Consider the following 12,213-nt stretch of genomic DNA (forward strand, 5'->3'; position numbering starts at 1 on the left):
CTATTTGTTAATATGCTTCTTTTTATATTTCAGAAAAGATGTTGGTTTAAAGCGATTTTTTCCTAAGAGTTTACTGGATTCTGTCAAGGTAATTAGAGCCTCCATTACCGTAATCAATGAAACTATGCTAATAAATCATTCCCTTTGAAAAGCTGCTTCTGAGAAAGCAATACGATGTACTTTTCTCCCCTACACAGAAAAGCTGCAGTGTCAAAAGCTGACAGTTCTTCAGGCATGTTAACAGCAAGTACATTGTTATAGATTCAGATTTCTTCCATAAAACTATGAATTTACTTCTTAACTATGTCATAATCACCTAAGTACAAACTAAAAAATGAAATATTCACACTGTGTACCTCTCACCTAAGTCCTAAGTTCTCAGAAGAAAAGGAATACTGTTTAAAGACGTACGCTGACTCAAGAATGCTGTGTGTGCGTATATATCACTGCACCCTGTGTGTGAGGCAGCACTCTGTGTGTGTCATGTTGATGGTCAGTCTCCTGGTTCCGTGAGGGCACTTTTCCCTTGGTGCCTTTGGCCGTGCCTTCCGTATAGTTCCTGCTCCAGCAGAGCTGGCATTGGAGACAGAAAAGAACGCTGGAGTGTGGTTTCCCAGCCAACCCAGAACACCCACCCAGACATCAAATCCACTGGGAGAACACACAGTTTGGGCTCAAAATGGGTCCCATTTGCCAGCTGTGCCGTGTGGGACATAATTTCTTATTCCCACAAAGAAGAAACTATTTTGTAGGGATGGTGTAACATGTAACCATTAAATACATGTAGTTTTACCACAGTACCTCTCAGGTAGCAATTGATAAACAATAGCTATTGCTGCATTTATTTCAAATTATTTCAAAGGGCTTACTCTACATCCACTCCCTGAGGCCTGCGTAGGTTAAGACATGTATGTATATGAGGGAAGATAGCATGCTAGGGCAAAAACTTGGCCCCAAAGCCAAGCTGCCAGGTGAGGGCCCTAGCTTCAGCATAAGTCACCTGTGACTTTGACAAGTTACTGAATCTCTTTCAGTTTCCACATCTGTAAAGCGGATATGCCAGCTTCCGACATGTAGTATTGGTGTGTCATAGTGTGAGTCTGTGTGCATGTAGCCTCAGAGCCCCCTACAGAAGGTGAACCCAATGACTTTTTAGCACCCACTTCCACCCATGGTGAGAGGCCAAGTGCCACCCCTTCATTGTTTGACTGGGACTGGTTGGCACAGGTTGGTTGGTTGGTTGGTTGGTTAGCCAGCAGAGCTCTTCTCTTCTTTCTGAATGCGGTCAGCCCTGGCCTGTGGGCTGGTAGGTTAGGTGTGGGTGCAGTCTGTGAAGTACAGTCTGCAATACAGTCCTACGTCCACATACTGCCCACTCTCAGGTCCATCACTGTGGGATTATGAGCCTATCACCATCACCCCCACCACCCCCAGCCTGGGGAGGGGGTAACAACATACTTCTTCACAGGACTTGTAGATGAAATCATGGGGGAAACATCAGGGCTGTCTGTTTTAACATGCAAGCCTTCCAGAAGCTTGGTAAGACACGTCAAGGGAGTGGTGGAACACATGCCCTTCCTGGTGCTGGGCCTGCTGTTTCTCTCTTCAGATTTTCATTCGAGTTTCTGCTCTACTAATGAAATTCTAGAGCAGGTTGTGGGACTCCAGCCCATTCCAGCTCCTCTGTCACAGAGCCCACCCCCTAAGTGTGGCTGGGACTGAGAGTACAAGTGCAGAGACATCATTCCTCCCGCCGTCCACGGCAGTGATGCAGCAATCTGGCACGGATTGCGCAGGTAGAGTGTAGAGCTTCGAGGGCTGAGGTGCAGTCCAGTTAAGTGGGGGAACTAGGGAATGACACTTGTGTGTCTTGGGCATGTTGGCAGATGGAGACTGGCTATACTTCCAGAGTAGGAAAACAGACTGGATTGTTCAGTGTGAAAACCTCAAAGGCATAGGCAGAGTCGTCTGATCCCAGTCTCAGGGGAGGCCCAGGAGTAGGAGGGCCACAGCTTGTATTCTGCCCAAGCTCCCTTGGTGACTGTATACATGCGTCCTATCCATCAGTGACTCTCAAATAATGAGACCTTGGTGACCTCTGAAGAACTGCTGTCTCCTCACACCTTTATGTATGTAAAGTTATCACAAGAGTGTGACTCCTGTCTTTGGGTGTCTAAAACAGTGACTGGGTACAGACTGTGGGGTGTGGGTGTGGCCATAGTGGAGCAGGTATCTGTGGATGCTCAGTGGAGCCTGTCCAGACCTGGCTTTTGCAAATTCTCTTACTCTGGCCTCCCTCCTCTCTCCACCCTAGCAGAGGTGGGAAACATCTCTTCTATCTTGAATCCTGAGCAGCATCAGGTCTATACATGTACTCATATTTCTCTCTGAATTGGTAATCCCCTCACCCTCCCCTACTCCTCCCTTCTTCCCTCCCTCCTTCCCTCCGTCTTGCTCTGTAGCCGCAGCCAGCCTTGAACTTACAGAGATCACCCTACATCTGTCTCCTGAGTGCTGGAATTAAAGGTGCTCACCATTACACACCTGGCCTTGAATTTGTAATTTTGCAGTTATGTGCTTATTTGCATTTGTCCTACTACCTTGTGTTTTTGTTTGTTTGTTTTTCTGACAGGGTCTCCCTAGTCCCAACCTGCCTGAAAGTCATTATATGAAACAGCCTGCCCTCTGTCTCCTAGAGAGCCGCTGCTTTTGCTTTCCTGGGACTGGGATTTCAAGGCACTCACTGCCATGCCTACTGTTAACCTTATGGGTTATTTTTGTTTTTGAGATAGTCTCCCTGTAGCCCCAGCTGGCCTGGAACTCACTATGGAGACCAGGCTGGCCTTGAACTCACAGAGATCCACCTCGGCCTCCCGAGTACTGGGATTAAAGGCACCACTACACTCAGCTTGCTTACATTGTTTTAAAGACCCATGAGGGTCCATATCATGTCGGGCATTCTCCACGTCACATGCTGGGTTTCATAGATCCAAATACATAGTATATTTAGTAAACCTTATTTAGATGAAAGAATGAAAAATGACAGCAACTTAAAAGATTAATAAAATTGAAGAGCTCAGGGAGAGTAACTTGTGACAAAGGCATGAAGAGAGGGTTAACTGTGACTGAGAAGATAAGGGATTGGGCCTCATTGGGAATGCCTGCTCTGTTGCTGCATTGGGCCCTCCTACACACAAGGCTCTCCAGGCCTTCCCCACCTCCAGACCTTCCCCAGCTCCACTCCTTTGGTCTCTTTTGCCCTGGACTGTCCTAGCATGCTTTTTTCTGTGGTCTTGAGCTACACCTTGCACAGCCCAGACCAGGATTTGGGTTGAGCAGAGTCAGTCCGCACCTACTCTGGTCAGGGCTTCCATGGCAAGAACGGTTGACGGACTTAAGGGTTATGGGAAGCAAAGAGCAGGTGTGCATTTTAGACCTTCCAGTGTCTCTGGTTTTGATGTAACCACAGATGCAGCGGACTCCCGTCCTCATAAACCAGGTTCTCCTAAACTTTTACATCTTTTTATTGTGTGGGTGTGCACACATGCATGTCCATGCACCACAGAATATGTGTGGAAGTGACTGGACAACTTGTGGGAATTCTCTCCTCCCATCATGTGGGACAAAGGGATTGAACTCAAGTTGTGAGGTTTGGCACTAAGCACTTTTACTGCTGGATCATCTTGCATGTACTTTTTATGAAAAGGGAATCACTGTAATTTTGTAAGCCAAGTAGTATTTATTTGACTTCTTAAATAGCTCAACCAGGAATTCATGGCCTTAGTCTAAGATTTCTCATAAATTCCTTTGATATCCGTCAGTCTTTGGTGGTCTCTGGCCCTTCTGTGAAGGTGTTCCCAGAGGCTACGTAGCACCCATTATTAAAACAAAGTGCTGCTCAGACAGTCCCTTCTCCAGAAACTTTGCCATGAAACTTACACTAACCAGCAGTTAACACAATTGGTTTGTTCTGGAGTTGGCTGTATTGAATGGCTAGCTCTTTAACATTTTTTTCCCCCCAGAAACAGGCTATGTCATATTTTTTTTTTCCTCCAAAACCCACTATATTTTCCCTGCCTTAAATTTAAAGTTCCAGAGGACTTGTTTCAGTTAACATTCCCATTGAACTGTTGAGAGATTATTAACATTCCATAGAACTTGACTGAGCTGTGGTGTTGCCAAGAACAGAACAGAATCCTGAGTGCTTATGCTTTGGGGACAGAAATGACAGGCAAGATGCCTTCCACGTCTGCCCTTGGCTGATGTTAGCAGTGCCCAGGATGAATATGTAAAGTCACTACTCCCATAACACTAGTAAGTCAATTCCGGGGCACTCTGCTGTTCCCATCCTTACTCCTCCAAGGTATGAGTGATGAGGGGAGCCCATAGGCTCCCAGCTGGAGGTGGTTGAGGAGACTAGGTACACGAATGTGTGTGGGATCTGGACAGGACGGGAGTAAGTAGTGGTCACTGGTGAGATCTGTGTCAAGTCATGTTCCGTGACTTGTGTCATAGTGATTGATTTGTCAGTATCTTGGTGTCTGCATGATGGGCAGGGTGAGGGGTTCTGTCTACCATCTTAGCTGTCCTGCAGACCTAAATGTAGGTCCGAAGTCACACAGCCCAGTCTTCTCTTACTTTAATGTCATTTACAGAGGAGACCCAGTTTCAGAACTAGAAAGGCTGGAAGATTATAAAGGATCTCTCCATTTCCCACATGATACAATTACACTGTTTCCTAGAGTGCCGTTAGGATGCTTTTATTATCACACCGGTGATCTTGGCACTCAGGAGCTGAGGTAGGAGGAACTCCTGTTCCAGGCCAATTTGCACTGCATAGTGAAACTGTCTCAAAACATATTTACCAACAAGTAGGCAAAAAAATCAACACAATTTTATTGTTTTTTTTTTTTTAATTTGTTATTTTATGTGAGTGTTATGTCTGCATGTAGGTAAGTGCACCCGTGTCATGCAGTGCCCAAGGAGGACAGAAGAGGCTGTCGGATCTCCTGGAACTGGAGTTACGGACAGTTGTTAGCTGCCATGTGGGTGCTGGGAGGCAAACCCGGGTCTTCTGCAAGAGCAGTGTTCTTAACTGCTTAAGTAGATTCCTTGTTTCCTACATGTGAGCAGACACAACGAGGCGCTGAAATCTGAGTGCATTGCAAAGCCAGCCGGCTTGCTTGCTTCTGTAGTTCTAGAAAAGTCCTAACTGAAGTCTTAGTTAATGTCAGAGGCTCTAGAAGTTAGGATTTTGTGGAACTTCCCCCCTGAGAATTAGGAAAGAACTTCTGCTTTCTAAGGAAGATTTCTGTATTAGTTACTTTTCTGTTGCTTTGATAAAACACTGACCAAAACCAACTTGCAGGGAAAGGGTTTATTTCATCTTACAACTCCCAGGTCACAATCCATCATTGAGGGAAACCAGGCAGGAACGGAAGGTAGGAACCTGGGCACAGGAATTGAAGAAGAGACCATGGAGAAATGCTGCTCAGTAGCTTGCTTCCTCTGACTTGCTCAGTTACCTTCCTTATACAGCCCAGGCCCACCTGACAAGGGATGGTACAACCTACAACATGTATCAAGTACCCGCATGAAATACCAATTAGGAAATGCCTCACAGACGTGGTGGTAGGCCAGTCCGGTGGAGGAAATCCCTCAGCTGAGGCTCCCTGTTCCCTGGTAGCTCTAGTTTGTGTCAGGTTGACAAATTGACTAGTGCACTTGTTATGAAAAGCTAGTTGCTGAATTTCCTCCAGACAGCAAAGATGGTCTAGTTCTAGTTCAGTTTTTGACACTGTAAGTTTGGAATGCTCTGTCTTCTTCATGACTGTATTTCAGTGCTCACCCTAGGAAAGCTTGGGTGCACTCCTGGTCAATACTTCCATCTTAGGTGGCAGAGAGCAAGAGGGTTGTTTATGTGCACGTGGGAAGCAACTCTGATGGCTACCACCTCTCCCCCAGCAGCCTGAAACTGATTTCTTGTCTGTCACTATAATTCCTTGGTTTCTGGCTTGGTAGTACGTGCATGCAGGATAAGCCAGGTTTCCCACCCTGCAAAAAACTAGCATGTTACCCCCATGCTCAGCTGAATGTGACAGATGATAAAAATGGAGCACAGATCATCTGCCTTTTAACATGGCTTAGTTTGTATTTTCGGATCCTGCTCAGTTCATACTTGTGAGATCACTCAGAAGTTTCCAGTAGCTTTAATTGTCAGGGCGACTAGTTCTTTACCACCATTGCTTTCAGTTTCTAAACAAGCTTTGGGTGGAGGGTAAAGGGAACCAAATCAAATGGACTTTGGCCAAGGGCTGATAGCTTCAGTCCTTTCCAGAGAATGGTGCACAGTCAAGCTGTTTGTTTAGTCATAAGAAGATGCTCTTGCAAACAGATGTAATAAGTGCTGGATTTAAAGGAGACCAAGGGCAGAGAGCTGAAGGATGTGGAAGGTAGAGCACTTCAGGACTCGGCCCTGGGTCTGATGTGGAAGGGGTGGAAAAGGAGGATCAGAGCCTGGCTTCAGAGTTCTGCCTCAGATACTGAAGGTTCAGTTGTGCTGCTGTTAGGAATCAGGCTGTTAAATTCAGAGCAGAACTGGGTGGGACCCAGCCAACCATTCAGCCACATAAATGCCTCAAGGCCCAGGAGGTCAGGAGGAAGAGAGAGAATGAGTAGGTTCCACAGAAGCATGGGAGCTGAGCCGGGTGTGTTAAGCTTCGGGTTCGGGTGGGGAGGTGCTTAGTGTGCTGCCCTAGTAGCACGTTAGGTTCCCAGTGTCTGGGAGATCCAGCTGGAGCTGTCACATACTCAAAGGAAGAGTCTCCTTCCTCGACTTCTACCTGCTCCCCTATGGAGTAACACCATTTATACAATTGTGTGTGTGGGAGTGGGAGTATGTAGAGTGTGTGGAGTGTGTGTATGCTGGGGGAGCATAGGGTATATAATTCAGACTGACCTGGAATTCACAGTCCTGTCTCAGCTCCCAGGTGCTCGGATTCCAGGAGTACACTACTGTCCATAGTGAATGAATCCACAAACAAGCGTGTGGCTGGGACTGAGGTGTCAAGTAGAGTTGGTTTATTTTCATGCTTTCTTCTCTGCATGTCAGCACTTGACCTACTATAAATGTTCTTAGTGTCAGGAAGGCACATACCAAGGTTTTTTTAATGTGAACAAAAGTGATATGCCCTTGTGTTCTGTTCCCTATGATCATGCCCTCTTCCCCATTCTGCCATATATTTTTAAAATGTTTATTTTGGAGTATTACCCTGTAGCCCTGGCTGGCCTGGAACTCACTGTATATACCAGGTGTTTTAGTTTGTTTCTCCATTGCTGTGACAAAACACTGACCAATACCAACCTGGGGAGGAAAGGGTTTATTTGACTTAGATCTCCCAGGTTACAGTTTATCATTGAGGAAGCCCAAGGTGGGAACTCGGGACAGGAACCTGGAGGCAGGAGCTGAAGCATAGGCCATGGAGGAACGCTGCTTACTGGCTTGCTCCTGTAGCTCCTGCTCAACCTGCTTTCTTATACAACATAGGCCCACCTGCCCAGGGGTGGCACCACCCACAGTGGGCTCTCCCATATCACTCAACAATCAAGAAGATGCCCCACAGACAGGGTCACAGGCCAGGCCAATGGAGGCAGTCCACCAGTTGAGGCTTCCTCTACTCAAGTGTGTCAAGTCAACAACTAAAGCTATCCAGCACACCAGGCTAACTTTGAGCTCACAGAACTCTGCCTGCCTCTGTCTTCTGAGTGCTGGGATTTAAGGCTTGGGCCTAACCCGTGTTTAATGTGTTGCATTGTGTACTTCAGGAAAGTCGGCCAGTGCCCTATGTCTCTGTTGGACTCATTTTTCTACTTGCTGTTGGAGATAGTTCTTACCAACAGAAAACCAGCATATTGTGGGAGCGTGTCCTGTGATGGCATGTCAAAGCTAAAGAAATCTGAGCCATCTTCAGCTTGCATGTCGGAAGGCAAACTGTTAGAAGATAGCGCCGGGTGGGGTGACATTAACAGAGTCCAAGTTGTGATGGCAGAATCTGCACTTGCTTGCCCATGGTTTAGCAAAGGCTTGTTTGATCTGTGAGCTACTCTCTTCATAGAGTTAGTGAGTGAGCACAGTCTGCTCACCCACAAGAATCTTACGAAGAATCGTGTTAAAGGGCTCATACAAAATGTGATGAGAGGACCGGGCGTGGTGGTACGTGCACCCTGTAGAGCACAGTGGACCTCTGTGAGATAGAGGCCAGCCTGGTTCATATGGTGAGTTCTTGGCCCGCTGGGGCTACAGAGAGACCTTGTCTCAAAAAACAAAAAAGAGGTGATACCCTAGAATATTATGGTCACTTTCTTTGGTGCAGTTTGGGAAGCATCTTAGAGAAAGAAGTGCTTGTATACCCTGGTTTACATCCTAGTTCCTTCCCGGTCCTCCCGACAAGACCTCCTTGCCCAGTCTCTGTGAAGAGCAGATGAGTGAAGAGATTGCAGGGGTCAATGTGGAGACAGGGAATTTATGCTCCCAAAAGTCTGTCTGCAGATGTCTTTTCAGGCACTCTCTGTGGGCTATGCCTCAATGCATACTGGCATATAGAAAAATCATCACTACCCTGTGCCTGTGACTATGGCCACAGACCTCTTTATACAGCTACACTGAGTTTCTGGTGGTCAAGGTATATGCTTAGTTCTTCGGTGAATTCCAAATGCAAAGCCCTGAATAGAATTTCCCTAGTACATTTGTTCTGGCTCCAGTGTGGAATAGGCCTACTTCTTTGAGCCTGATTTTTATTCAGTGAACTCCCTAGACACTGTATTGTTTATTGATAATGGAGAGGCTATCTTGTGGGAAAGTTTTGACGATACTTACTTTTCTACATCTGGTGTCCACTCTCCTCGGGGCAGACCTGTGTAGATACACTGTCAGCAAAACTGGAAAGTCTGGGGCCTGTGATATAACTCAGTTGGTAATGTGCTTCCCAAGCATGTACTACAAAAGCCCTGAGTTCAGTCTACAGCGTCCCTTAAATGGCATGATGCCTGTAGGCATATGCCTATAATTCTAGCACTCAGGATTTAGAAAAGTTCAGGGTTATCCTCAGCTACTTAAAAAGTTCAAGGCCAGCCTGGGCTACATGAGACTATCTATCAAAAAGAAAAAGGAAAAAAAAAAAGTCATAGCAGAACAGCTCTGTGTCAGGAAGTGGCATTTGTCAGTCTCTTAGCTCAAGACCATTTCTTCCTGATGCTCATTCCCTTAAAGGCTTGTTTCTAAGAAGAGTCCTAGGTTGAAAGACTGTTATCTATCTGTGTAGTGCATTTTCTAGCCAGGCCTTACTGACCTAGAACATGTTTTACTTCAGTTCAAAACCTGATCTAAATCAAAACTAGTCCTTCTCAAATGAGGTGGAATTCTGTTGTTTCTGTCCCTCTGCGTGCCCCTCAGAATGCAGCCGTGGGTAAGCCAGCTGCCAGCTCCTGACTGTGGTCCTTTCTTCTTTCTTTCCTGTCCATTTGATTGGCAGTTGCTGTGCTTGTAATGACTTCAGCTGGTAACTGACCTTTCTGTCACTAGCCCTACCCTTTCCTAAACTCAAATTTAACCAGCTGTCTACTACTTGATGGTCCAGGTAGAAAGGGAATTAGATCACAGACATGTCCATAATTAGCACCACTGTTTTGTGTTCACAAAGCTGCCCTTTTTCTGTTTCACCCTTTAGTTCTATCCAAGCACCTAGTCACCCTGGATTTGCTTTAACCACTGTCGCCCTATGAGGTCACTCAGTGCCTGCATGGCCAGCTGTAGTGAGCAGACTTGGTCTTCTGCTTTCACTCCTGGCCGTGCCTCCACCTCTCTGTGACCCTGCAGAGCCTGTTCTTTCAGCCTGTGGTCTCTGCTTTGTGACATCCTCTGTCTCTCACCCTGGTCTTTCATCTCAGTAGCTGTACCCCTTGCTGTGTTCACCCCTCTAGCCACAGCTCCTGTCTTCTCAGGTCATCTGCAGTGTGTCAGAGGCAGCAGTCCTTTTGATTTGTTGAGACTTAAGTCACTCCAGCAGGTTTCACCTCTGTGACCCCACCAGTGGAGGCCACACCCTCCTGACATCCCTGTCCCTGCCTCAGCAGCCACAGGGAAGCCCTCTCTGGGCCTCAGTGTTCCCTACCTCTATACTGCCAAGGTTCTGAAGTTCACCCAGCCTACCTCCTTGACATGGGTCTGCCAGTGACCTGCCTTTGACACCTTTTGTGGGCATGCTGACCAGGGCGCTCTTTCAGCTTACATAACGGCACCACTGGAATTCCCCATGGCCCCTGGTGCTCTCCCAGCCCTTGCCCACCACCCTGTTCCTCCAATAGGTTTTGCCATGTCAGTTCAGTACCTACTCTTGCCTAGAGTTTCTTCCATTTTCAAAATGCAACAGGAGTCCGTCTTGCCCCTTTCCTGCTTGTGCTTGTGTGAACTGTTGCTCTCGCCAGGTTGTTGGTGAGCTTCCTATTTACTCTCATGTTCCTTTCCTGCTGTCAGCATCCCTGCCAGAACCCACACAAGAAAATGTCACTCACTCCTCCACTCAAAGCTGCCCATGCAGGTGGTGTCAGTGTCAGCAGGTGAGGAGCTAAGTTCATACCTCAGTCCACGTGGGCCCCTTTGTCCTCAGACCTCACCATGGCTCACTGCTTCTTTACCTTGGGCTATCTAAGACACTGATGGCCAGGTGCTTTCCTGGGAAACACTCGCTCAGTTGTCGGGCGTTCATGTGTGAAGACAGCACTCAGATGAGTCAAAGAGGAGCACAGAAACCAGTGGTTGTCCATGCAAGTTAAAAAGCTGTAGGTAGTTGTTTTCTCTGTCTGTTGCACGCTTCCGCTTGAATGAAGCCCAGTGTGAGCTCTGTTCTGAAGGCATCGGTTCTGTTGTCTTTGTCATGTCACAGAAAGGTATGGATTTCAACCTCATCAACTAGTTCCAAAAAACAGTCAGCTGGTAGAACATTGGCTGGGAAAGTACACACCACAATTTGTATAACAGCTCCAGCTGTTTTATAAGTAGTTTTGCAAGTTTATCATTTGTGCATCTTCTGAAAGGATGGTAGAACTTGTGAGTGCCGTGTGCCTTTGCTCTTGCTGGGCCGTATGCATCCATGGTACATGGCCTAATCCTAACTGTGCCACATGTCCTATTACGTACACTGTTGTCGTAGTCTTCTGTTGAAACAGTAAAGCCCTGAGTTACTGGCCCTGTGCTACACACTTAACATGGCCATAAAAGGTTTGCTCATGTGGATTTTACCTATAGTTAATGCTCTAGTACTTACTTGGCAAGTAAAATTTTGTAGTATATGAGTGTAGATACTTTTAAACCATGAACAGCCTTACTCTTGGTTGACTTAAAAACAATTTTTTTGTGTGTGTAATTTTATCATGTAGGCCAAAACACTAAGAAAACTGATCCAACAGACGTTCAGGCAGTTTGCCAACCTTAACAGAGAAGAAAGTATTCTGAAATTCTTTGAAATCCTCTCTCCGGTATACAGATTTGACAAAGAATGCTTCAAGTGTGCCCTTGGGGTAAGTGTGGGATATTGGGAGCTGTGTACAATTTTGATTTCTTCTGCTTTAAAAACAAAATCCACGTGTATCTATATTTCTGATTAAATGAAAACTAATTTATCCTAATTTTCATTTTGTTATTTTTTTATTATTGTCCTAATTTTTAAAAATATCTTATTATTTTTGTTTTATATGTGTGTGTGTTGCCTGCATGTATTTGAGTGCACCCATGTCGTACAATGCCAAGGAGGTCAGAAGAGGGCTTTGGATTCCCCTGGAACTGGAGTTAAAGATGGTTCATAGCCACCATGTGGGTGCTGGGAATCGAACCTGAGTCCTCTGCAAGAGCAGTCAGTGCTCTTAACTGCCGAGCCACCTCTCCAGCCCCATGTTGTCCTAATCTTTAAACAAACAAAAATATTCTTTCACTCTCATGGGAAAAAAATCCAAGAAGAAGATGTGCCAACAAGGTAATAAAGCACCTCTTAAACAGCTTGTGTTCGTAGTCCGCTCTTTTCATTCCATCCTGTGGTTTGGTTCGCTGTTGTTCAAGGACGACTCTGCCTGTCAGATAATCTTCCCAGAGAAAAGATTACCCCTCTGCAATGCCACAGTCATTCCTGTCCGGGCCCAGCAGGTCCTGGCCACCGACACAAA

At 46.2% G+C, this 12,213-nt stretch overlaps 1 protein-coding gene across 11 annotated transcripts in view; it reads left to right on the forward strand.

Moving 5' to 3' along the window:
* Ptk2 (protein tyrosine kinase 2) overlaps positions 1–12,213 on the forward strand; it is a 223,995-nt gene that overhangs the window by 99,400 nt on the left and 112,382 nt on the right. For all 11 annotated transcript variants that reach the window (XM_029555008.1, XM_029555009.1, XM_008851064.2 and 8 more), the window contains exons 7-8: positions 34–88; positions 11,434–11,574. In XM_029555008.1, coding sequence (XP_029410868.1) covers positions 34–88; positions 11,434–11,574 — 196 coding nt within the window. The remainder of the gene's footprint in view (positions 1–33; positions 89–11,433; positions 11,575–12,213) is intronic.

This window comes from Nannospalax galili, unplaced genomic scaffold, assembly GCF_000622305.1.
Source record: "Nannospalax galili isolate Female #2095 unplaced genomic scaffold, S.galili_v1.0 scaffold525, whole genome shotgun sequence".
NCBI classification, from domain to species: Eukaryota; Metazoa; Chordata; class Mammalia; order Rodentia; family Spalacidae; genus Nannospalax; species Nannospalax galili.